Raw genomic sequence first — 26070 nt, forward strand, 5'->3', positions numbered from 1 at the left:
GAGAAAAAGGGCCTCTCTCATAGCCCTTTAGATTTCACTTTTAAAAAGAAAAGGCTGTTTGTTTCCAGTTGAGAACAAATGAAACCAAAGATGATAACGAAAATTACAAGAAAAAGGTATCCCCGTTGGTATATTCCCAGGAAGGGTAATTTCATTTTGAAATGTTAAACGCGTATTTTTTTTCAAGTATTGCAGGACTTCTAAGATGACATATGGAGTTACTGGATAGTTATGAAAACGCTTCCCTTCCAGTTTCATAGCAGCAGAAGGGCAGCGCTGAAATGGAGATTTCAGTAGGTCGTTCTTTCTAGGACGTGCATTTGAGTGGATCGGCAGCGTTATATCCAGGTGCTGCAGTCTGGCGAAAATTCAGCAGCATGCAGCATTGTAACTTGATTTGCAGAAGCATTTAGGGTTTTTTCCCAGTAAGAAGTACAGATGAAACTTCGCAACAACAACAAAAACCTTACTTATTCGTGGCAATATAGTTTGCATTTGATTTCATTAAGATGTTGCATAGTTTATTATTAGCATCTGATGAAAGTCTAGCAATGCAGTCCAGCAGCTCTGGGGAGAATCAAGTCCCGGTGGCAAACAGAAAAATCTGAAGAAGAGGCATAACTTTCAGAGTTGAAAGATCAGCGAGGACAGCCTGGAATAAAACAGGGGAAGAAAAGAAAGATGGTTCATTCTTATCTTCAGTGAGAACAGAGGCTCTATAAATACCAGGATTAAACCAATTGCTGTTTTTATTTAGGATTTAGACCTCATTCAAATATACGTGGTATCGTTGGTGGCAGTGGGTCTAACATTTCAGTTTGTGTCTAAAAATAATTTGCATTATGAATTCTTATCCTGTACATCTTGGGTAGGACTTGCAAGATACAACAGAGAGTTTGAACAGTAGCTTACCCCGATTCGTCCTCAGAGAACAGCATTTTTACTATTATATCAGGCTTTTAAAAAAACACCATTTCAAAATACAATTTGATCAGCGAACCTGGAAACATAGTATTTTAAGAGAACAATGTCTAGCAGAAAAGGAAACGCTGAAACTAGTGACTTCTTTTAAAAGCAAAACACAAATCACTTTTCCTTACCAAAACATTTTGAGGGCATTTTGTCCAGACTGGAAAGGTGCATGTGAAAGCAAGAGTGGTTATATTTTGCAGTCTTGAGCATAGCATGGAACACATGAAGCTGCCTTTTACTGACTCAGACCCTTGGTCCATCAAGGTCATGAGCCAGCATGATGTAGAGGTTAAGAGTGGTAGACTCTAATCTGGAGAACTGGGTTTGATTCCCCTCACCTCCATATGAGTGGCGGACTCTAATCTGGTGAACCGGGTTGGTTTCCCCACTCCTACAAATGAAGCCAGCTGGGTGACCTTGGGCTAGTCACAGTTCTCTTAGAGCTCTCTCAGCCTCACCTACCTCGCAAGGTGTCTGTTGTGGGAAGAGGAAGGGAAGGAGATTGTAAGCCGGTTTGATTCTCCTTAAAAGGTAGAGAAAACTGGCATATGAAAACCAACTCTTCTTCTTCATATCACAGCCAGTCCCGGGTTTGGTGGGCCCTGGGTGATAGGGTATAACTGGGGGCCCTTTCCCCTTTGATACAGACCTTTCACCTCTAGCCACACCCCTTCCATTTGGCCCCTCCCCTTTGGCACAACCTTTTCTTCTTCGGCCTCTCCCTTTTCCATTTTCTTACTCCGGTGAAGAGATCGTACAAAATTTTGCTTTCTTGGTTATTTTTTTAATATAACTGTAAAATAACCCATCCATTTATCTGGAAGCACCACACTTCCAGTTTACGGAGTCAAGAAAAGGCTCAGGAGCCCGGCAATTTAAACATCCCTGTGAAAAGAAGGAAACTAAGGAAACTAATTAAAGCCACTGACCTGGGTGGCCCCAGCTAGCCCGATCTCAGATCTCAGAAGTTGAGAAGGGTTGGCCCTGGTTAGTACTTGGATGGGAGACCACTAAGAAATAACAGGGTTGTTATGCTTTTAATGAATACTATAACTAGTTTACAATAACTGTGCAAATAACTAATTTATAATTTGTGTAAACCTGTGGTTAGAGTGTAGGACTAAACAGCCCGTTACTGAGCTTGGGGCTGAAAGTGGTGTCGAGGTGGCGTGACCCCTGCGCCAGCGTAGGTGCCCTCTTATCAAGGAATAAGGGACACTTACACTGGCGTGGAGGTATTTCTGCCAGCGCCAGGGCACCACGGAGGTGCACGGAGCTCCACTGACGCCACCGCCTCTCCGGGACCTAAATCCTGGAAGAGAACTGTGGTGCCGGCCTGAGGGGCCGCTCCCAGGGGCGGAGTTGACTTTAGTCAGCTTCCTCATCCCTTCCAGCCCGGAAGCACCCCTTGCAGAAACACCTCTGTTAGTCTCTTGCCTTGAAGACCCTACCATGTTGCCATAAGTCAGCTGCGACTTGACGGCACTTCACACACACACAATTAAAGCCAGGCATGAAAGAACGGGCCTGTACAGAATACTGGTAAGTAATTGGCCAAAGCATTTATCTTCTGCTTTGAGCCCCCTGAGAGAAAGTGCCAGTCAGTGATATAAGTTACAGAGACTACTAAAACTGGGCCTTCCTCTAGAAACCGTAACTCAAACAGATGCTCGATCTGCATGCGATGCAGGCAAATTAAATCTAAATTATTACATCTCGATAACTGGAGCACATGCTGCAGAGTATGAACAGCGGGTTCCCTATATTACCTGGGCCTCCCAGTCCCGAAGTCATTACCTGCATAGTGTAAGTTCTTAACTGTTCCTAAATACAGAATATTATTCTCCTGAGCAAGGTTAAATGCTTTGCCATTAGGGGAACTTACAGGTAAGACTTCAAGGGATCCCCTTCTCAAGTCGATTCTGTGATTGGAACTCAGGAGACCTAGACAACATTTGGCATTTTTTCATTGATTGTAAGAAATAGTGCGGCCTGTGAGAAATTGATCTATAGATACATTCAAAAATGGAGCCTTGATACTAAGCAAGAGATTGTAGTTGCTACTAGCAGGTATTGACCCAAATGTGTCGTCGGTGGTCGTAAAGATTTTGTCTATGGCATTTAATGGTATTATCTTTTAAAATTATAACCTATATTTTTAGTTATTTAAAATATGAAAACTGAAATGAATGTTATATATGATCTTGGATATTTTGTTGTTTTATATGTATTTTATTCTTCTTTTTGCTTGTGACCTGTTGGTCTTTGAGCCATAAATAAATGGATGGAATGGATATAAATTGCTTTCACACTGCATTGAAGCTAAACTGAGAATACGGCACATGAAGAGTTAAACCCCGGTAAGATCATCCTACAGCAGCTTAAAGCCTCTCACCTCCAGGGCAGCCATTCAGATTAACTGTCCCTCCATGGGGCGGAAGCAAAGTTGGAAAGGGGTAAAGCTAATCCGCCACTTCAAAGCACAGGTTTAGCTGACGGGAAGACTCTGGCTCAGATGTCAGACGTGACACATGCCTGTGCAGGATCGGCTAGCATCGATGGGCTCGGACTGGAGCCGCTCTGCACAGAACTATACCATACCTTTTGATGCTTATCAGCCTTCCCCATACTTATCTCACCTGTGTGATCCTTCTCAACGTAGAGCCATTTCTCTGGTCAGATTTAATGTTTTGCCATCTGCGCTACTTGAAGGCAGATTTCGGAAAATTCCTCTGTCTGACAGGCTTTGCCCTTGTGGCAACAATTGTATTGAAACGGTTGCTCATGACTTATTTTATTGTAGTTTCTACACAGAATCTCGTAACGAACTTTTAAGCCCCCTGTTGGTTAATAGACAGAAAGTCTCAGATTCTTTTAACGTTTCCTATTTATTGATCAATCGTTCGCCCCATATATTGGAGATGGTGGCACAGTTTTTAAAGTTTGTTTTAAAAGCCCGCCAAACAGTTAATTAGATGGCAGTATCAACAAACAGCACTATTTGATGTAACTGTCTTTTAACTGTTCCATAAAAATATCTCCATTCCTTTTGTAGCCTTTTTGTATTATGTTTTTGTGCCAATACAGGAATGACGGATGGACGGACTACACCGTACAAGGTAGAAAAGGGCATAAGCGACAGTGTAGATTTAGGCATGTTTGACATGTGCCAGGCATGTGTTGGAAGGGAAGGACTTTGAGCTGTCTCTTACCTCAGACTCCAGAGGGGAACAAGACTAGTGAGTCAGAGAGATAGAGGGGTCAAGACACTGGGGCATTCTTTCTCTACTGCTCTGAACTATCCCTTCGATGTGTACACTGCTACTCTCAGCTAAACTTTCTCCCTTCCAGCTTCTTCACACCTCCACGCCACACGCATGCACACTTCTCCATCTTGCCACCTTGAGGGAAGGACGCAAGTCCCGTATCTCCCTCCATCCTAGTTAGTTAGACTAGACAGGGAACTCTATTTTACTCTGTCTTTCCAGAAATGGATTTCCTACAACAAATGAAGTATATCAGTTGAACAGACAAAAGGCTCCGAGCAATTTTCTTCTGGTTTGGATGGGCTTCTCTGCCGCACCTTTGTGCAGTCTGCTAAATTAATAAGGATTTGGGCATAACGGAACCCACAAAAATCTGCCTGTCATACTGTACGTAAGGGTCTCCCAATGAAATTTCTGGGCAGTAGATTCAGGAGATAAGACATTTCTTCCCATACCATATCATTAATGTATGTCTCATAGCAATCAGATGGGGTAAAAGTCACTGGATGTTACATGGTTTTGCCCAAACCTGGATGGCCCAGGCTAGCCTGATCTCGACAGATCTCAGAAGCTAAGCGGGGTCGGCCCTGGTTAGCACTTGGATGGGAGACCACCAAGGAAGACCAGGGTTGTTACGCTGAGGCTGGTGACGGCGAACTACTTCAGTTCTGTCTCTGGCCTTGAAAACCCTACGGGACCTCCATAAGTCGGCTGCAACTTGATGGCACTTTCCACCACTTGTGTATATGTGTGTGTGTGTGTGCGCGTGCCATCACATCACAGCTGACTTATGGTCACCCCGTAGGGTTTTCAAGGCAAGGGATGTCCAGAGGTGGTTTGCCATTGCCTGCCTCCACGTGGGCTGAGAGTGTTCGGAGAGAACTGTGAGCTGGCCCAAGGTCACCCAGCAGGCTTTATGTGAAGGAGTGGGGAATTGAACCTGGTTCTCCAGATTAGTGTCTGCCGCACTTAACTACTACACTATGCTGGTTCTCCACCACCACTGGATGGGTTAAAAAAATAAGGAATAGACAAGTTCTCAACTTTTGGCAATGACAGCAGAACAGAGCCTCTATGGTTCAGAGGCAAAGGACAGTTTATGGCCAGGTGCTAAAAGGCTGTTACCTTCTTGCCTTGCTTATGGACTTCCCAGAAGCACCTGGTCGGCCACCGTTACAAACGGGGACTTGGATCCACCACTGCATTTCCATGGATGGAAGGGTTTCTGCCCGCAGAGCTTAACTTTCTTCCCTCCGCCCACTTTTGCAGCCCAAAATGCTGCCCTTGAGTGACAGGGGGCTCACAGCAGCAGCATTCGGAGGCTGCTGGAGGGCGGGGGGGATGACCAAGAATTTAATGCTCCACAGGCAGAAAGATGAGTGGAAACACCCTGGGGGATCCAGTCAGGGAAGCTGAACATGCTGGATCTTTGGTCTGACCCAACAAGGATCCTCTTATTATTCTTAGTGAGTAAAATAGAAGTTGACAATAAAATATGGAAGAGAAAGAGGACAAATCTGATTAAGGCAGGCTAGAAAAAGATGCCAATGCATAAAATGAGATTTTTTAAATCTTCAAGTGGCTATTTTCTTGACATCTCTGTCTGCACAAAGCTCCTCTTCAGCTCCCCATTCTGGTCAGTGTGCTGAGATCGGTTTCTCCCATTCTTACAATTCACTACCTGACTTGAATGAGCCAGGCAGGTTCCAATGCATAAATTTGGTCTTGTCTCTTCTGCAACTTGTCTGGTTCTTTGGTGTATTGCTGGCCTGTACAGTAGACATTTTCTACTGAGTGCAAGGTTTGACTCCAAGAGTCATGAGCCTTTGTATAAGGCAGGGACCTGAGCAAGAAACCACAAAATTCCCAGGTGGTAGGAGATAAGGCTCATGTTTTCTTCCCAGACACAGCCGGTGGTCACAGGAGAATTTAGAAGAAGAAGAAGAGTTGGTTTTTATACCCTGATTTAAGGAGTCTCAAAGCAGCTTACAATCGCCTTCCCTTCTTCTCCCCACAACGGACACCTTGTGAGGTAGGTGGGGCTGAGACAGTTCAGAGAGAGTTATGACTACCCCAAGGTCACCCAGCAGGCTTCATGTGGAGGAGTAGGGAAACCAGTTCACCAGGTTAGAGTCCGCTGCTCATGTGGAGGAGTGGAGAATCAAACCTGGCTCTCCAGATTAGAGTCTGCGGCTTTTAACCACTGCACCACGCTTTATCCCCTATCGATACAGTTAGGGTGCTTTTACCTCAGATGTCAGTGTGGGGTCTGCACACAAGGAATCCTCATTATTTTTACAGTTAACAAAAATGTTAACATCCATTTTTTTTATCAACACCAGGGGCCGGGAAAGAAACTACAACTCCCATGAGGCTATGCAAGAACACTAAGGCATGAACTGCCCTGGATCTGGATCATATTCCAGTTGTTAATATTCAAGCCATCCAATTAGTAATCAGCTGGATACCCAAACTGGAAGGAATCAGAGGCGTTCTTCCCCACAAAATTCTTTATTCGTTTTCAGCATGGTTTAGTGGTTAAGAGCGGCGGACTCTAATATAGAGAGCTGGGTTTGATTCCCCACTCCTCCACATGAGCGGCGGATTCTAATCTGGAGAATTGGGTTCAATTTGCCACTCCTACACATGAAGCCAGCTGTGTGACCTTGGGCTAGTCACAGTTCTCTCCAAACTCAGCCCCACCTACCTCACAAGGCATCTTTTGTGGGGAGAGGAAGGGAAGGTGATTGTAAGCCACTTTGAGACTCCGTAAAGGTGGAGAAAAGCAGGGTATAAAAACCAACTCTTCTTCTTCAGTTTTTATTTAAAATATTAGCAGTGGCTGAGGGGTATTATGGCATTGCTGCAAACGTTATGGTAATCCTCACCAGATAAGTTTGCGCTGTTCACAGGTGGCCTAAACAGCCCAGCAAACTCTTAGCCTCCGAGATCATGACACATGATCACAATGCAAACCGAACTGGTAGATGCTCCAGCACGTGCACTCTCCAGCTGCTTTCAGACACCTCACAACAAGCCTGTTGGTTTGTGACAGACGTGCCCCTGGCTTTTTGCTGGATGTCCCTCCCTCCTCCCCTCAGTTATGGATCACAGCTGAACACTTCCTGGATTTGGAAACCTCTAATCAAGCTCCAATTGGCTGTGACATCCCAAAGGCAGACACCTGGTCTAAGAGGACTTTTGTTTGTAGGGAGGAAACCAGCTCCAATTTGATGAGGCACCCAAATCCAGATATTGAAGCAAACGGGAATTCTGATTCAAGGGTTGTGATGCAAGGAAGCTTTCGATCACACTACATACGTGAAAAGGGAGAGAAGTGTGGTGGCGGCAAGAGAGCAGACACAACCCAGGTTCATTCCCGTCACAAGCAGAGGTTTGTTGTGACTGCTGGAGTGAGCGACTCAGCATGCCTGGACACTGGGGGCGGTACATCACTCCAATTGTGTATGTGTGTCATCTCCTTGAATGGGATGTCCCTCTCTTTGTCTTAACCTGGGAGCTGCCCTCTGACCCTCCTCCTCTCTGTGGGTATCCCTCGTTCTTCCCATCTCTCCACATGGCTTTTCATGGAGTCACATGTCTGTAGAGGCCTCTCCCTTAGAAACCATGCCTCATACTTCCATCCGCATGATGCCGGATCAGCAGGCCACTTGTGATAGGCAAAAGCACTCTTTAGATTAGGCTTCTCTTCTTCCCTTCCACTGCAACCTGAATCTGAATGGAATCTACTTGAATAAATGTAATTTTTACTTTTTGGCAATATACCTCTTGGGAGATTTATTAACTGCGCTCAATATTACGCTTCTACTACCGGACAAACTCTGCTACATTGACCAAAAATCCCAACAGTGACATCAGAATGCAGCCAGGTTAACGTGTGATAAAACTAAGCAGACTGAAACAAAATGCAATAGTGTAAGTAACCCACTCAAATTTTTCCCTGCCCTCATTACAGGAATTGCCACGAGGTCAATCCATGCATTTTTATAACTTCCTCTGCATTTTTAGCCTAGGTAAGAATTTCAGCAAAGAGCCTCGGATCGCATGCCATGTGCCCGCGAAGCTCAAGTTACTGTGGCTGGCACCCTGTCAGGAACTATTTTCATTTTTGCCAAGTGAAACCTATCCTTACTTCAGCGGCAGCCAGTGATGTCACCTCCATCAGATTCACTGCTCGGAAAGCAAACACAGCAGCTGCCAGCACTGAAAAAAGAATGCACAATATTTAGACTGGCGGTCTACTCATTAGTCGCTTGGAGATATTTTGGTCTTCGCCATCCTTACGTTGAGTTCAATGACAATTTTGTTCGTGAAAAATGCAGTCAAAGACTCTGGCTCTAGTCAATTCATGACAGTTTTATTTTAAAGACAAATTACAAGGATTCTATTTTAAGAACAAAATAAGATCACTGGGCTGGATCCATCTAGCTTTTTCAACCCACCTTATCCAATTCCTATCCACACTGAACCGCATATGGCTTTGAATATGCAGGTTCTATGATTCTCAGGATATCCTAGGAAGAAGAGTTAGTTTTTATACCCCAATTTTCTCTACCACTTAAGGAAGAATCAAACCAGCTTACAATCTCCTTCCCTTCCTCTCCCCACAACAGACACCTTGTGAGGTAGGTGGGGCTGAGAGAGCTTGGAGAGAATTGTGACTGGCCCAAGGTCACCCAGGAGCAGGGAAACCAATCTGGTTCACCAGATTAGAGTCCACCGCTCATGTGCAAGAGCAGGGACCCAAACCCAGTTCTCCAGATTAGAGTCCACTGCTCTTAACCACTACACCACGCTGGTGCCACCAGAGGGCTCCACCTTCTATTTTCACCCGCAGAAAAGCCGGCTGGATCCAACCCAGTGCTTCTGAGTACCTGATTTAAATGCAACTTCAGGTTAATTCACTTACAGGCTTCCTCCTCTCCCATGATACAACAGCATGTGGCACTTAGACCCCATTACATCGGGCGCACTAGGGACTGCTAGTTGTCCACACCTTGGCTGTAACCACTGGGATAGTCTATGGGCAGAGGCTTAACCTTTACAACCCCACCCAGGTTTCCCAGGATAATGATTGAGTCAATTGGGCCTACAAGAAATAGGTCAGCACTTAACTTGTAACCGTTGTTCATGGAATGCTCCTCTGTGCAGTCACACAGGGAACTGTGCAAAACCCAGGTTGGCTTGCACAGTTCTCCATGAGAGACTACAGAGATGAACTGGGTGAAATGACAGAAGATCAGGCAGACTGGGGGTCGTGAGTACATGCATGTGCAGTGCACTCCTATTCTCTCAAGATAAGCTAGATCTATGAAGTTGCTGCCACACTTCAACTGGCCACACCTATTTTTTTTAATAGGGGAGAGCTAGGACGGTTCCCTGCAAATTTGGTGCTATGTGCTCTAAAACCACCTGCCCCAGGTGGCAGGAAAGATCCCTTATTCCACCCAAATTTTGTAATTTTCATAATTCCAGAAAGTTCTGTAATTTCGTTTTTTGTTCTGTAAATACACAGAACGACCTCCCAAAAAGCATTTTTCAAGTGTATTTTTGACTCAGAACTTGGTATGTTCATCCCTAGTTGAAGGACCTGCTAGAGGAATCCGGGACACTCCTTGGCAGTTCTCAGTACAGTTGCCACTACTGCCAACATGCACCCTCCTCAGCAGTGCCTGGTTTCTTCAGAAAGCAGAGACAAGGAAGTTATTATACCCTTTTTTTGCTGTTGTATAAAACTGCACGTTGCCGTGGAGGGTGGAAAGGAGAAGGGAGAAAGTAGGAGCGGGTTCTGAGAGGACAGGAACCCGATATGCAAGGAACCAAAAGTTTCTTCTCATATCTAAGAAGGAAAATGTTAACACAATCTAGAAACATCACTGTTCCGTTACCTGCAAGAATTTCCAGAGAGTCATATGCCAAAATCCTGTCCCACAAAAGCAGGAGCTGATCTGTGGCTAAGTAACCAGAGAAGGCTCGAACCATCCATTTGAGCGATATTCGGAGGCTAAGTGGGAAAAGAGACACTTTGGTATTTCCTCCCAAAATACAGACATAGTATTTTCCTTTTGAAACAGCACCCCACTTATTAAAAAACCTTGCTTTGTATTTACCATACCATAATCACTATATTTTTAAAATTTATCTTGTGCCTTTCTTCCATCATGGAACTCAAGGCAGTACACACTAGGTTTCTAGGAGGGTTTCCATCCAAACACTAACTGTACCTAGATCTGTTTACCTTCAGCAAAATTGCTCGATCAAGCACTTTCCAACAAGACCCTGCACCCATATACAGCCCAAACTTATTGCAGGAAAAAACTTTTGAGGTATTTGGTTCTGTAGACAACTGCTAGGTGCCGACTCCATTGATGGGTGGTTTAAGAGGTTTCCTAAGTCCTTGTGCATGTAATACAAATGTCTCCATTCTTGTCCGTTTCTCTGAAAATCTCTACGAGATGGTTAAGCTTGATAGCTTAGCACATCCACTTTTCAAGCTTCGAGTCAATATTCAAATTCAGGGGGGAGGGGAGAACTTACGGTTGTGCCCCGATTTCTCGCAGATGATAAAACAGCTGTGGTAGATGCGTTTGGAGAAGGGTCTCAAACAGCAAACTCAATGATACAATCCCCTGGTTTTAAAACAAAAACAGAAAGTTCTCTCCTGATTCCTAAGCTTTAACAACAGAATGAGGAGAACACTGTAGACCATGAATACAATTCAAAATATGCACATGCAACTGGCCAAAGTATTGGGATTTGATTCGAAAGTAGGGTGTGGACAAACCAATTCGCACTGAGGCACAGTTAGTAGATTCTATACTTTTCAGTTATCTTTAAGAGGGCTACTCCACAACAAAGACATAGTTTCAGGCAGGGAGGGACCTGCCCCTAACATTAATTTTGCGCTCATGGCGGAAATACAGGCTAACTTGACAACAGGATCTGGAAGAAGTCAGGCTTGTAACCTCCAATTCCTCCGTCAGGGACTTTAATATAAGCTTACATAAATATAATTCTTTCAGGATCTAAAAAAAGAGTGATTTCCTAACTGAGTCATGTAAATATTCTTCTGGGCATGTAGCAAGGGTCACAGAGGGTATGAGAGGGAGGTATTTGTGAATTTTCTGCATTGTGCAGGGGGTCCCTTCCATCTCCATGATTCTATGAAATAATCATTCTACACGTAAATACACATACTGAGCCATTCAAGCACCACCAATATCAAGTATAAAAGTATGCTGCTTTCACATATAAAGGTACGTGGATGCCAGTGTTTGTTTTTCTTGAATTTCAGTATCTACAGCAAAATTAGAGCTGTATGTAGTCTGCACTGAAGCATTTCCCCAAGATTCCCTTCCCTGCCAGGAACCATGTATTGGGAATCCCCTACATCAGGGGTGTCGAACTCAATTGTTACAAGGGCCGGATAAGACATAAATGTCACTTTGTCGGGCCAGGCAATGCCTCGCCAGTCCAGATCAAGTGTGTGAGGGAGTGTGGGGGGTGGCTGCCTCGTGGGCTGGATAAGAGATCTCAAGGGGCTGAATCCAGCCCACGGGCCTTGTGTTTGACACCCTTGCCCTAGCTCCTTGGGCCACGTGCAGCCAGAGGTACAGATTCACTCCACCTTTAATATCAAACCAGAGGATCATGATCACACTATATGCAACAAAATGGAGTGGCAAGAGGAAGCCGTCAGATTCCCAGGAGAAAGCTGTTGCACCCCAATCAAGAACCCCTCCCCATGACTCTCCGATGCCCCTCAGACCCCAGCCATGAGGAATGACTGACTTTTTTAGCTCAGCTTTCTAGGCCGCTCAAAAGTATCCCTCGCAAGGCAGGCTCACCTAGAAACTGAATTAAACTTGCAACCAGGGCCGGATGAGCCCACCTCCTGACTCATTACCATTCCCCCACAGAGGACTTGATTCATTTCGGCCATCCATGAGGGACTCTGGCCGATGGCATCACCCTTCCATGCTGCCCCATGAGGGCTAGGATTCGTCCCCGTTGTAATCTCCTGGCCATAGTACCAGAGAGAGGCATTACGAGAGCCTTCACTAGCCCTGTCACTATGAGTTGGCTTTCAGCCCCAAAGTTTCTTCCACCACTGACATGGAACGACACCCCTTCTTCAGGACAGGAGGTGCATGACTTCATTTCTCCTGCTCTACCTCGTCTCCACAAACCTCACCTCTGCGTCTTTCCTTCCTCCCCCACTTCTTTGCTCCAACCTCGTCAACTCCAGGACTAGCTGGCCTTACTGTCCTCCAGTATCCCGCAGCCTCCTTCTCCCAAGTAGGGACTCCTTCCCTAAGAACTTAAGGAGAACCTGCTGGATCAGACTGGTGGGCCCTCTAGTCTCACACAGAGGCAAATCAGTTAGGTGCTGTGGAACACAGGCAGGATGGTGCTGCTCCAGTTGTCTTGTTTGTGGGCTTCCTAGAGGCACCTGTTTGGCCACTGTGTGAACAGACTGCTGGACTTGATGTTAAGGGGAGACATGATAGAGGTCTATAAAACTATGCATAGTATGGACAGAGTGGACAAGGAGAAGCTTTTCTCCCTCTCTCATAATACTATAATGTGGGGTCATCTGCTGAAGCTGGAAGGTGAGAAATTCAAAACAGATAAAAGGATGTATTTCACACAACACCCAGTTAAATTGTGGAACTCCCTGCCCCAGGATGTGGTGATGGCTGCCAACTTGGAAGGCTTTAAGAGGGGAGTAGTTAACAGGTTCATGGAGGAGAGGGCTATCCATGGCTACTAGTAAAAATAGATACTAGTCATGATGCATACCTGTTCTCTCCAGGATCAGTGGAGTATGCCTATTATATCAGGTGCTGTGGAACACAGGCAGGATAATGCTGCTGCAGTCGTCTTGTTTGTGGGCTTTCTAGAGGCACCTGGTTGACCACTGTGTGAACAGTCTGCTGGACTTGATGCTCTTATCCAGCATGGCCTTTCTTATGTTCTTATGTTCAGTTGCCCTTGAGGGGTAAACCAATAGGGCATAGAAACCGAGACCCTCCCCTGCTGCTGCTTCCCAGCCCTGGTATTCAGAGGTTTGCTGCATCTGCATATGGAGGCTTTCTCTTTCCAGCCATCCTCTCCCACTTGCCGTATCCATGCAGTGGCATCCAGGAGGAACACATTATTTTGGCATGACTTAATTCAAACTGGACACTTCAAATGTCCATGCTTTCCCCAAGTATTGTGCCAACATTCTACACTTTTTACTATTATCCAGTGCCGCTGGTAACTAAGAGCATGCCCAGCCTCAACATTTTTCGAGAGTTGTCTAAAGCTGTGAAAGACGTAGTGCCCAAGAGAATTCTCTCTAAGGTCAGGAGTCTTCTCACCTGCCAGTCTCTCCCCCCGCCCCCGGCCCCAAAACGAAAAGCTTATCGGGTGTCAGAAGGCACGTGGGAAGATGGCAGCTGGTCAAAGTTCATCCTGTTTCCCTCTCTCTGCAAAAAAACCAAAACCCTTCTGAGCATGACTGGCACTTCCAGCTCTAGAACGAGGGTTTTTTCCCCAGCCCTCCTGGTCAATGACTGAGGAGAAGCCAAAAAAATTACACCTGCCAGCACCGACGTATGCAATGGAGATGCTTTCAACTCAGGAGATGCTTTCAATTTTAGCCTTGGTTGTCCTTCTCCCTCCTCCCATAATTTGGGAAGCTAGTGGGAAAAGGGGAAAGAAAGAAACTGGCATATGAGAAGATTGGCAGCAAGTTATTACAAGCAGAGGCATAATCTGGAAGAGGAGGCCTTTCAAGAGCGGGGAGTTCATTTTCTGACATGCACACCCTATTTCTGAAGGTCTTCTCCATCCCATGTAAAAATATCGACAACTTTTAGGCCATAAAGGTAGATCACGATAGGTAGCCGTGTTAGTCTGTCTGTAGGGGTAGAAAAGAGCAAGAGTCCAGTAGCACCTTAAAGACTAACACAGTTTCTGGCAAGGTGTGAGCTCTCATGAGCCACAGCTAACGTCTTCAGGTCATAAAGTTAGGATCTAGCTTATGCCACCCTAAATGTAGCGTGTCAGGATTCTTTCAAACCCCAAAGTACAAAAGCACGAGGCTTGGAATGAGAGTTTGTCAGATTATGTATCATTTTGGACACATAAGATTGATGTGGAGTTCTGATGAAGATTTTTAAGAAACGGGATCAGGAGCCGGCAACCCATCTAGTACTGAAGAGATTATTAATAGCCATTTTTCTACTGATACTTTAGAGATTATTTATAACTTTATTTAATACCTTTCCTTTCCTTTATCCCTTAGAAGCTCCTTGACCCATTGATCTTGAACAGAATAATTTTGAATCTAATGTTTGGGGGATATAAGGGCTGAGATCAATTTTGCCACTGCCAATGTAGCCTTGGGTCCCTAACATTTAATAAAAAAGGCATTATATCAGACATGGAGGCATTGGTTTTATGTATTAAAAGAGGAGAGAGATATCGTGTTTAAAGTCCTCACAGAAACGGCATTCGAGCACATGAGCGAATGTGTCGATGGAGCCAGAAGAGCACAGACAAGTCCTTTCCAGGTACGGTAAATTCAAAATTCTGCCTTGCATAACCATAGAAGGGTTAGCGTTTTATCTAGCTAGAAAGAAGGCTCTAGAGAGGCAATGAATTGTCAAAAAGTAGGTATAGGCAAATTTTATTTATTAAAAAGAAGAAGAGTTGGTTTTTATGTGCCGACTTTCTCTATCACTTAAGGGAGACTCAAACCAGCTTACAATCACCTTCCCTTCCCCTCCCCATAACAGACACCCTGTGAGGTAGGTGGGGCTGAGAGAGCTCTAACAGAGCTGTAGCTTGCCCAAGCTCACCCAGTTGGCTTCATGTGGAGGAGTGGGGAAACAAATCCAGTTCACCAGATTAGCCTCCACCGCTCATGTGGAAGAGTGGGGAATCAAACCCGGTTCTCCAGATCAGAGTCCACTGCTCCAAACCACCGCTCTTAAACACTACACCACGCTGGCTCACTGATCTACTGGTGTTGCATGACTGAAGAGATCACCACAACATATATAAGAACAAGTGCAAGGATTGTATATTGTATTCCCACATAGGCTGTGGCTCAGTAGTAGTAGAGCTCTGCATGCAGAAAGTCCTGGTGTTTTCAGTTAAAAGATTTCAAGTAACACAACAGGGAATGATACCTGCCCAAGAACTTGGAGAGCTCTTGCCTGTCAGAACAGAGAGAGCTGAGCTATGTGAATCAAAGGTTTGACGCCATATAAGGTTCACATGCTACGGACAGGGCATTGCAGCAATACTAGTGAGATGAACACTGTTTATTTTTAAACAGACTCCCATAAAGTAAGGTTTGCTTCTACAAGGACGCTGCACTTTCCAAACACGGCAGGACGCATGCATGGACCTTTTATCATCATCATTGTTACTTTAAAACGGGAGATACAGATTAAATTATTATGTATGGGTGTGAAAGCTGGACAATGAAGAAAGCTGATAGGAAGAAAGGGGATTCCATTGAAATGTGGTATTGGAGGAGAGTGTTACAGATACCGTGGACAGCCAAAAAAACAAATCAGTGGGTTATAGATCAAATCAAGCCTGAACTGACCCTAAAATCTCAAATGGCTAAACTGAGGCTATTGTACTTTGGACACATTATGAGAAGACAAGAGTCACTGGAAAAGACAATCATGCTAGGAAAAGTTGAGGGCAGCAGGAAAAGAGGAAGACCCAACAAAAGATGGATTGAATCAATAAAGGAAGCCTCAATTTGCAAGATCTGAGCAAGGCTGTTAAAGATAGGACGTTTTGGAGGACACTGATTCATAGGGTCGCCATGAGTCAGAAGTGACGGCACTTAACACACACATAGACTAAATTTGTTCAGCTTAAACTTACCGAAGGATGAGAAGATATGGAATGAAGCCTGAAGAAATAACGCACGTATATCTCACGGAACACCTGATATAGCTTGGAAGGCTCAGGATACAGAAAACAAAGTGGAGCAACTGAAAGGATAAGAGAAATTCGTGATCGCAAAATTGTCAAATGCTAAGGGAGTCCAAATGGCAACATGTATACGGAAGGAGAATGACAACAAATGAGAGCACAAGTTACATCTTCCGAAGGGTGCCAAAATCCATCGTGGAGGAAAATGCGAGAGCTGTGGAATAATCATGGTTTTCCTCTTTTCTCATGCTTCATTCAGCTTCCCGCTTTTATTAACATACAGAAGAATGGTGGGGAGGTTCACATGTGCAGCCTGTCTTGGAATGCCAGTCAACAGCTCTCCAAAGTTCACTGGGAAGATACAGTTTGTATACAACAAGCTTTCGGTTGCACCCACGTAACTGCTCGGGCAAAAACTGTTGCAGATTTTATATATATAAAATCTTATATATATAAAATCATATATATATATATATATATATATATATATATATATATATATATATATATATATAATCTTATTATTCTAATAAGTTTCAAAAGCATTATAGAAATCTTGAGTAAACATTTACTAGTTATAACATTTTCTACCATAAACATATATATTATTGTTCAAATAAATTTAGCAATATTATAAACTTTACTGAAATATTACCTCTTTAATTTGTAACAATATAAGTGTAGAATGGTTGCCATTTCTTATTAAACTGTTCTATTGATTCATTTGTGGTAAGGTTCATCATAAAGGTCATTTAGCCAAGTTAGCGTATTCGAGTAGTTTGTCTTTCCATTCTCCTATATTGGGTAGAGACGTTTGCTTCCAGGTTCTTGCCAGTACAATTCTTGCCGCTGTTGTAGCATATTTAAAAATGTCACCAAAATTTGAAGGCAAGTCAGATGGTACTATGCTTAATAAAAAGTATTTTGGATCCAGTTTTAATTTCATTTTTATTATGTTCTGTAACTCACATTGGATTTTCTTCAAATATAGTTGCACCTTTGGACCAAACATGAAAATAAGAACCGTGTTTGTCGACATGTCCAACAAGGCCCCTTTTTTTCTTTCGGGTTGACCATTTGGGAAATCATATTGGGTGTCATATACCACCTATAAAAAGTCTTATACCAGTTTTCTTTGACATCTTGGCTTACGGTATATTTTAGTTCTGAAGTACAGCGTTTTTCCCAAGTGTCCATTGATATCATCTCTCCAAAATTTTGCATCCATTTTATCATATTTGTTTTAACTTGTTCGTCTTCTGAATCATATTTCAAAAGTAGTTTGTAAATTTTTCCTAATAAATGGTCATCATTTTTGGTCACAAGTGATGCAAATTCTGTCAATTCCTATCCGGATTGTAAACAGTCAGTTTTTAAATGGGATCGCAGTTGAAGATACGTCAGCCAACTCAGCTTTTCAAATTTGTCTTGGAGTGTTGATAAACTTTTAATCTCTCCTGTTGAATCCACCATATCACAATATACTAATAACGAGTTGTTCTTCAATTTAATATTATCCAGATAAGCTTCGGTGAGAGACATTATTGATGGCGGGGAGGGACTGATTCTTTTTTTATACTTTTTCCATTCTTTAAGAATCACCGGCTTAATATCACAGTCTTTGGAGGTTCTATCTGGATGCATAGGATTCCACAGAGCTTTGTGAAAACGTTGTAGGAGGTCTGCTCTTTCAAGTGTTAAATTTCTATTCAAGGGACATGTGATCCATTCTGCAGATTTTATATATTATTTATGTCTAACATCTATATGTCCCCCTTCTAGAAAGCCACTCACTAGACCAGACCCAGGTCCCAGTTACAGGAAAAAAGTACACCAAAAATTATGGGGCAAAAAACCCCACTCCAAATGCTTTGCCACAGTAACAAAAATCAGCTTCTTTATTAGTTATACCTAACTTTAAGTTTGGATGAAAATATTGCAGAGTCACTTACCATACATTGAAAAACCATGGAAAGGGATCACACCTGCAAAAGAAAGATGCTCCCTTTTAATAAACTGTCTCTCCGTACACCTGACAGTATGGTTTCCACAAAACATCACATTCCCAAGTCCATTTCTCCCATACGCATGAGCACATCTTTAACTTTATGGATGTGCAATGCTCCACTGAAAATGGCAGATCAGGCACTCACAACGTGTGCCCCACCAACCCAAAATCCAAACTCAGACCACTTGAGGCTCTATAAATCTCCTGGCTTTGCTCCCGGACTGGGTCTGTAAATAACAGGGGACCTGCCAAGCACCATGCAGGATCCATGTATGGTTGGGCAAACTACCTCAATTCGATTCAATTCAAAAGTTTGATTGCTTGAGCTCAGAAGCTATAGCAAATATTATTTACCATGTTGGAATTATAAACAATACATCTGCTACGGCGAATCACAAGTCGTGCAGGTTTGCTCGACACCAACACATGGCTGAACGCCTGCATAAACCATTACAGTTTTGTAACCCATCATATGTGGTTTCACCTTCAACAACATGATGGATTCTTCGACTGTTTGTAAGGTATTCTGCTTACTTTCATAGAGTTGCTAACAGAGAAAGCCTTTGATGCTGGTACCAAGTTCACCCTGAAATACTGCAGCTGTCCAACCATCCATGATGCTGCCGACACAGAATTTCAGATTCCTCCCCCACTTCCCAATTGCAGATGGTGCAGGGCATCAGCCCAACATTGCCCTTTGGTAACTATAGCAATTTAACATGTAATCCTTTCTCCTGTGAGCAGGAGAAGGCTTTGTTTATGCCAGGAGGAAGCTCTCAGCAGGTTTCCCTACACGGAAGTGAACAGGAAGCCCATTGTGGGATAACCACTCCAAATGTAAACAAGCTCTCAGAACCTAAGCCGAGAAATTGTTCCAGGAACTGACCCCTGGTTTTAAATAGATAAGAACATAAGAAAAGCCCTGATGGATCAGACCAAGGCCCATCAAGTCCAGCAGTCTGTTCACACAGTGGCCAACCAGCTGCCTCTAGGAAGCCCACAAAAAAGACAGCTGCAGCAGCATTATCCTGCTTGTGTTCCACGGCACCTGATATAATAGGCACGCTCCTCTGATCCTGGAGAGAACAGGTATGCATCATGACTAGTACCCATTTTGACTAGTAGCCATGGATAGCCCTCTCCTCCATGAACATGTCCACTCCCCTCTTAAAGCCTTCCAAGTTGGCAGCCGTCACCACATCCTGGGGCAGGGACACAGACCTATATGTCAGCGACTAGGAAGTAACTGGGGATAGATGAGGGCAGTGTGTGCCCCTGTGGAGGTTTCCCTGCTATAGCATCTGCACACCTTTTGCTAGTCAGATCGTCAGGCAATTCGGTCAACACAGCCCGTCGGGGGAAAACCTGCCTCCCACAAGGAATCCACATGAGCGGCAGAGGCTAATCTGGTGAACTGGATTTGTTTCCCCACGCCAGCTGGGTGACCTTGGGCTAGTCACAGCTCTCAGCCCCACCTACCTCATAGGGTGTCTGTTGTGGGGAGGGGAAGGGAAGGTGATTGTAAGCTGCTTTGATTCTCCCTTAAATGGTAGAGAAAGTCCGCATATAAAAACCATCTCTTCTTCGGTTTAGCTTATGTCAAACACAAGACCTTTTGAAAGTTCATTTGACTATACCAAGCCTCCTAGAAGACTTGGTATAGTCAAACTCTCTCCAGAAAAGAACTCGATCACATAGCAACTGGAGTGCTGCCACATTATTGCAGATTTTTAGGTCACCTGGCCTAGCGGCAATGGATTGGGCTGCAGGAGCTAGAACTCACCCAGTCACATGCTGCGGAGAAAGGCTGCCCACTGAAAATCTCCCCAGAGATCCCTTCAATAGGAATGCCACGCATGGAGAGCATGTGCCCTGCCACTGAGGAACGGGCCTCTCCAATAAGAGAAGCAGGTGCTGCCTTTCCCAACACACATAAAGAGTGACGGAGGTGTTTTGGGGGCAGCTTCCTTCTCACAATCTCTGCAGGTTTATGTAAAACAGCAAAACCCATTTGGCAAGGACAATAAGGGACAACGGTGCTCACCAGGACCAACGATGGCTCTGTCACCCCGTCTTCAACTCTTAGAAGACACCCCCTCCCCCAAAGAAAACTCTTATCTGGCCATTTATGCAGGGCTGTTTCCCTCACGGTCAGCCCACCGACTGCTTGGGAGCTTCCTTTTGATTATGCACGCCTTTCCCACCCATCAGAGGTTGCCTCCCTCTCCCCACACATTTTGCCCGTATTTTCCAGATGCTGTTTTAGCCCAAATCTGGAAAACATGGGCAAAACGCGCAGAAACTCGCAGGGAGAGTGAGGAGACCTCTGACGGTCGGGAAAGGCGTGCATAATGAAAAGGAAGCCTCGAAGCAGTCGTTGGGGGTGACCACAGGGAAACAGCCCTGCATAAATGGCCCCCCGGCTCCATCCAAAGAGCCAAGCATAAAAATTAGAAAAGGCCGCAGTTCTCACTATTCCCACTAGAGGAGGCAACAGGATAACTTCTTTACCATTTGGTGGATAAAAGACAGCGTATTCTTCCATTCCCAGTTTCCCTGTGAAAGGCACAAACAAAAAGAAGAGATCTTCAGCAACGCAGCACAGACTTGTCCAAATCCAGAATGCAAATCCAACCCAAATTTTGCAGACAGCAAGAAGCAACTGGGGAAGTTAAAAGGAAAGAGAGGGGCGACTTGGCAAAGCTTTGGTGACAAACAAGCCTTCAACAGGACCTACCAGAATCAAGAAGCCTTGTATGCGCAACACATTTTCATCAAGATTCAAAAGTTGCCCACCACATTTCTTAAGTGGATTTTTAAGTGTGTTTCCCCCCCTTTAAGGCACAATCCTGCCCTTTATTTCTGGCTCCAGATGCAGACAAGCAAAGGAGATGTGGAGGAAGGAAGACGCAGAACTAGGACTGTTTTCCCAGACATGCCATTTGGCAACACACCCATCAACACTAAATGACCCAAGAGTGTGTGTGTGGGGGGGAGATACCTTCCCAACCCATATGCCTTCCTCCCCATAGTCTTTGTTTCACTGGCACCCAGCTTTATGGACACCATTTCTTCTGAGTGGTACAAACCACACTGGGCAGTGATACAAGTACACACTTCTGCTTCTCAGAAATGTGGAGGGCTGGCTGGGACACAACGCACCTCACCAGGAGCCATGTCCAGCACAAGAAGAGACTCTCTGTTCTGCCCTCCATACCTGCAGGACAGGATTATGCCCCGATGCACTGAATATCCTATTCAGTATAATTCTAGTTCAAACACACACGCAAAAGTGCAAACATTTCTTCTTTGACTTATATGAAGCAAGCATACTTGGTACTTATATGAAGCAAGCATATTTTAAAGTCCTTCTGATTTCGGAGGGAGAGCTAATCATATGCTTTTTTCTCTCCTGATTAAAACCAGTGGTGCTTTAAAGTGCTTAGCATGGAGCAGATCAAACCCACAATTTAAACCTACCAAACAGCAAGGTTCTAACTGCCGATGAGTATATGCTTGTATGGATTTTAAAATGACCACTCTCCTCTATGAAATTAAACTACGAAAGAATATATGATTTGTCTCTACAAGTAAGTTAAAGAAAGAACCTTCTGCTTTTGTAATTTAGCATTTATATCACACTTTGGAGAGAGAGCTACAGTGGTATAGCGGCTAAGACTCTGATCTGAAGAACCGGCTTTGATTCTCCACTCCTCCACATGAGTGGCAGATTCTAATCTGGAGAACTGGGTTCGATTCCCCAATCCTCCACATGAAGCCTGCTGGGCAACCTTGGGCCACACAGTTCTCTCCAAACTCTCTTAGCCCCACCTACCTCACAAGGTGCTTGTTGTGGGGGCGGGGAGGGAAGGTGATTGTAAGCCACTTTGAGACGCCTTAAAGGTAGAGAAAAGTGTGGTATAAAAACAAACCCTTCTCTTTCTTCTTCACATGCTTCACATACATTATCCTATTATAATCTTTACACTACCCCTGTAAAGTAGGTCAGCATTATGTTGCCCAGATCATGGGACCTAGGCTGAGAGAGGGTGGCTTGCTTAGTGAATATGAAGCAGAGGAGAGTTCTGAACCAGAGACTTGGTGGTTAACATTTCCATGTTCTTACATATACCGTTCTCCTCTATTTTATTCCCCCAACAACATTAGGCTGAGTGTGTGTGACAAGCCCGAGGTAACCCAGCAAGCTTCCAAAGAGCAGTAAAGATTCAGACCTGGGTCTCCCAGATCCTAGTCTGATCCTCTAACCACAGTGGCTCTTAGAAACTCAGTGACAATATTACAAGCTTCTGACCTGTTTTCACTCTGTATGTGTGTGTAAAGGGCCATCAAGTTGCAGCCGACTTATGGCAAACCAGTAGGGTTGTCAAGGCAAGAGACTAACAGAGGTGGTTTGCCATCGCCCATCCAAGTACTAACCAGGGCTGACCTTGCTTAGCTTTTTATGAGATTTTATGAGATTGGTCTCGCCTGGGGCCATCCAGGTCAGGGTGTTTTCACCCAAAGAATATTTTAAAAGGAACATATTAAATCTAATTGGTGATTCAATATTATATAATAAGTAAGGGCCTGCAAGACTCGTGGGAGGGATCGCATCCTCCTTCCCCCCCCCCCCCGCCGGCTGAGCCCCGGCTCCCTTCCAATACCCCATCGCTGAGCCTGGTGGGGTTCCAGGCCTCCACATCCTCTTCCAGGCTCAGCAGCAGTGGGATCTGGGAGCCCCTCTAGGCCCAGAGTGGCTCATGGATTCTGTCGCCGGCACAGCTGGGCCTGGAGCACCTCATGGACTCTACCACCATGTCTTCAGGACAAAGATAAGTCTGTTCTCTGCACGTGCACAGACACCTTGGAGGATTTAAAAAAAAACCCAAGTAATATTGGTTCTTGTAGGTTATTCGGGCTGTGTAACCGTGGTCTTGGAATTTTCTTTCCTGACGTTTCGCCAGCAACTGTGGCAGGCATCTTCAGAGTAGTAACACTGAAGGACAGTGTCTCTCAGTGTCAAGGGTGTAGAAAGAGTAATATATAGTCAGAAAGGGGTTGGGTTTGAGCTGAGTATTGTCCTGCAAAAGTATTGTCCTGTAAGTATCAAGATAATGTGCTAATGAGGGTATGGTATGTTAATATGGAACCATTGTATCCTGAAGTGATCTGTTAATGTGTGTAATCCAAAACTAATCTGTATGGCTATTGTTGAATGTTGTCTTTGTCTGGAGGTGTTTCAGGGCAGGAAGCCAAGCCTTATTCATTCTTAAACTCTCCTCTTTTCTGTTAAAGTTGTGCTGATGTTTGTGAATTTCAATGGCTTCTCTGTGCAATCTGACAAAATAGTTGGTAGAATTGTCCAGTCTTTCAGTGTCTTGGAATAAGACCCTGTGTCCTGTTTGTGTCAGTCCATGTTCAGCCACTGCTGATTTCTCAGGTTGGCCAAGTCTGCAGTATCTTTCATGTTCTTTTATCCTTGTTTGTATGCTGCGTTTTGTGGTCCCGATGTAAACTTCTCCACAGCTGCAAGGTATACGATATACTCCTGCAGAGGTGAGGGGGTCTCTTTTGTCTTTTGCTGATCGTAGCATTTGTTGTATTTTCTTGGTGGGTTTAAACACTGTTTGTAGGTTATGTTTTTTCAAAAGTTTCTCCATCCTATCAGTGACTCCTTTAATAAATGGCAAGAATACCTTTCCTATGGGAGACTGTTTTTCTTGAGTTTTCTGATTTTTGTTTGGTTCAATGGCCCTTCTGATTTCATTCTTGGAGTAGCCGTTTGCTAGCAGTGCGTGATTTAGATGGTTAGTTTCTTCCTTGAGAAACTGTGGTTCACAGATCCGTCTTGCACGGTCCATTAATGTTTTGATTATTCCTCTTTTCTGTCGGGGGTGGTGGTTGGAGTTTTTGTGTAAGTAGCGATCTGTGTGAGTTGGTTTCCGGTAGACCTTGTGACCTAACTGAAGGTTTGATTTACGGATGACAAGGGTATCAAGAAATGGGAGTTTACCCTCAATTTCCTTTTCCATGGTAAACTGAATGTTTGGATGGATATTATTAAGATGGTTTAGAAAGTCCATTAATTTAAAAAAAAAAAAAAAAAAATTAATGGACTTTCTAAACCATCTTAATAATATCCATCCAAACATTCAGTTTACCATGGAAAAGGAAATTGAGGGTAAACTCCCATTTCTTGATACCCTTGTCATCCGTAAATCAAACCTTCAGTTAGGTCACAAGGTCTACCGGAAACCAACTCACACAGATCGCTACTTACACAAAAACTCCAACCACCACCCCCGACAGAAAAGAGGAATAATCAAAACATTAATGGACCGTGCAAGACGGATCTGTGAACCACAGTTTCTCAAGGAAGAAACTAACCATCTAAATCACGCACTGCTAGCAAACGGCTACTCCAAGAATGAAATCAGAAGGGCCATTGAACCAAACAAAAATCAGAAAACTCAAGAAAAACAGTCTCCCATAGGAAAGGTATTCTTGCCATTTATTAAAGGAGTCACTGATAGGATGGAGAAACTTTTGAAAAAACATAACCTACAAACAGTGTTTAAACCCACCAAGAAAATACAACAAATGCTACGATCAGCAAAAGACAAAAGAGACCCCCTCACCTCTGCAGGAGTATATCGTATACCTTGCAGCTGTGGAGAAGTTTACATCGGGACCACAAAACGCAGCATACAAACAAGGATAAAAGAACATGAAAGATACTGCAGACTTGGCCAACCTGAGAAATCAGCAGTGGCTGAACATGGACTGACACAAACAGGACACAGGGTCTTATTCCAAGACACTGAAAGACTGGACAATTCTACCAACTATTTTGTCAGATTGCACAGAGAAGCCATTGAAATTCACAAACATCAGCACAACTTTAACAGAAAAGAGGAGAGTTTAAGAATGAATAAGGCTTGGCTTCCTGCCCTGAAACACCTCCAGACAAAGACAACATTCAACAATAGCCATACAGATTAGTTTTGGACTACACACATTAACAGATCACTTCAGGATACAATGGTTCCATATTAACATACCATACCCTCATTAGCACATTATCTTGATACTTACAGGACAATACTTTTGCAGGACAATACTCAGCTCAAACCCAACCCCTTTCTGACTATATATTACTCTTTCTACACCCTTGACACTGAGAGACACTGTCCTTCAGTGTTACTACTCTGAAGATGCCTGCCACAGTTGCTGGCGAAACGTCAGGAAAGAAAATTCCAAGACCACGGTTACACAGCCCGAATAACCTACAAGAACCAATGAACTCTGACCGTGAAAGCCTTCGACAATACCAAGTAATATTTTTTTCAGATTTTTCTGCAAACTTGGAGAATTCCCTAAGTTTGTGAAAGTATCTTTAGTGCGGGCGGCTGCAGTCTGATCGATGTAGATATCTGCAGGCTGGGCCACACTTACAGATATACATACACATATGTGAGTATTTGGCACCAAGTAACATCTAACATCTGACCCCGTAAGGTTTTCAAGGCAAGAGACGTGCAGAGGTGGTTTGCCATTGCCTGCCTCCGCATCATGCCCCTGGTATTCCTTGGAGGTCTCCCATCCAAATACTTGCCAGGGTCGAGGCTGAGAGTGTGTGATTGGCCCAAGGTCACCCAAAAAAATTCCATGGCAGAGTGGGGATTTGAACCTGGGTTTCTCAGATCCTAGTACGACAACTTAACCACTACACCACACTTGCTCTCTCTCTCTCTCTCTCTCTCTCTCTCTGTGTATAAAATATATATTATTACATATACATGCACTTTACAAAATATAAATTCTTGTATGGAAGCCACTGCTAGAATTTTTTTA

At 44.1% G+C, this 26070-nt stretch overlaps 1 protein-coding gene across 1 annotated transcript in view; it reads right to left on the bottom strand.

The window, feature by feature from the left end:
* Positions 1-471: 471 nt before the first annotated feature.
* Positions 472-26070, bottom strand: part of TBC1D19 (TBC1 domain family member 19) — a 97675-nt gene continuing 72076 nt past the window's right edge. Inside the window, exons 15-21 of the mRNA XM_056855384.1 lie at positions 20728-20772; positions 18161-18193; positions 16158-16267; positions 10797-10888; positions 10148-10263; positions 8392-8462; positions 472-652 (exon numbers count right to left, since the gene is read on the bottom strand). Of these exons, the coding sequence (XP_056711362.1) occupies positions 578-652; positions 8392-8462; positions 10148-10263; positions 10797-10888; positions 16158-16267; positions 18161-18193; positions 20728-20772 (542 nt within the window). The 3' untranslated portion in view covers positions 472-577. The remainder of the gene's footprint in view (positions 653-8391; positions 8463-10147; positions 10264-10796; positions 10889-16157; positions 16268-18160; positions 18194-20727; positions 20773-26070) is intronic.

This window comes from Euleptes europaea, chromosome 9 (genome assembly GCF_029931775.1).
Source record: "Euleptes europaea isolate rEulEur1 chromosome 9, rEulEur1.hap1, whole genome shotgun sequence".
Classification (NCBI taxonomy): domain Eukaryota; kingdom Metazoa; phylum Chordata; class Lepidosauria; order Squamata; family Sphaerodactylidae; genus Euleptes; species Euleptes europaea.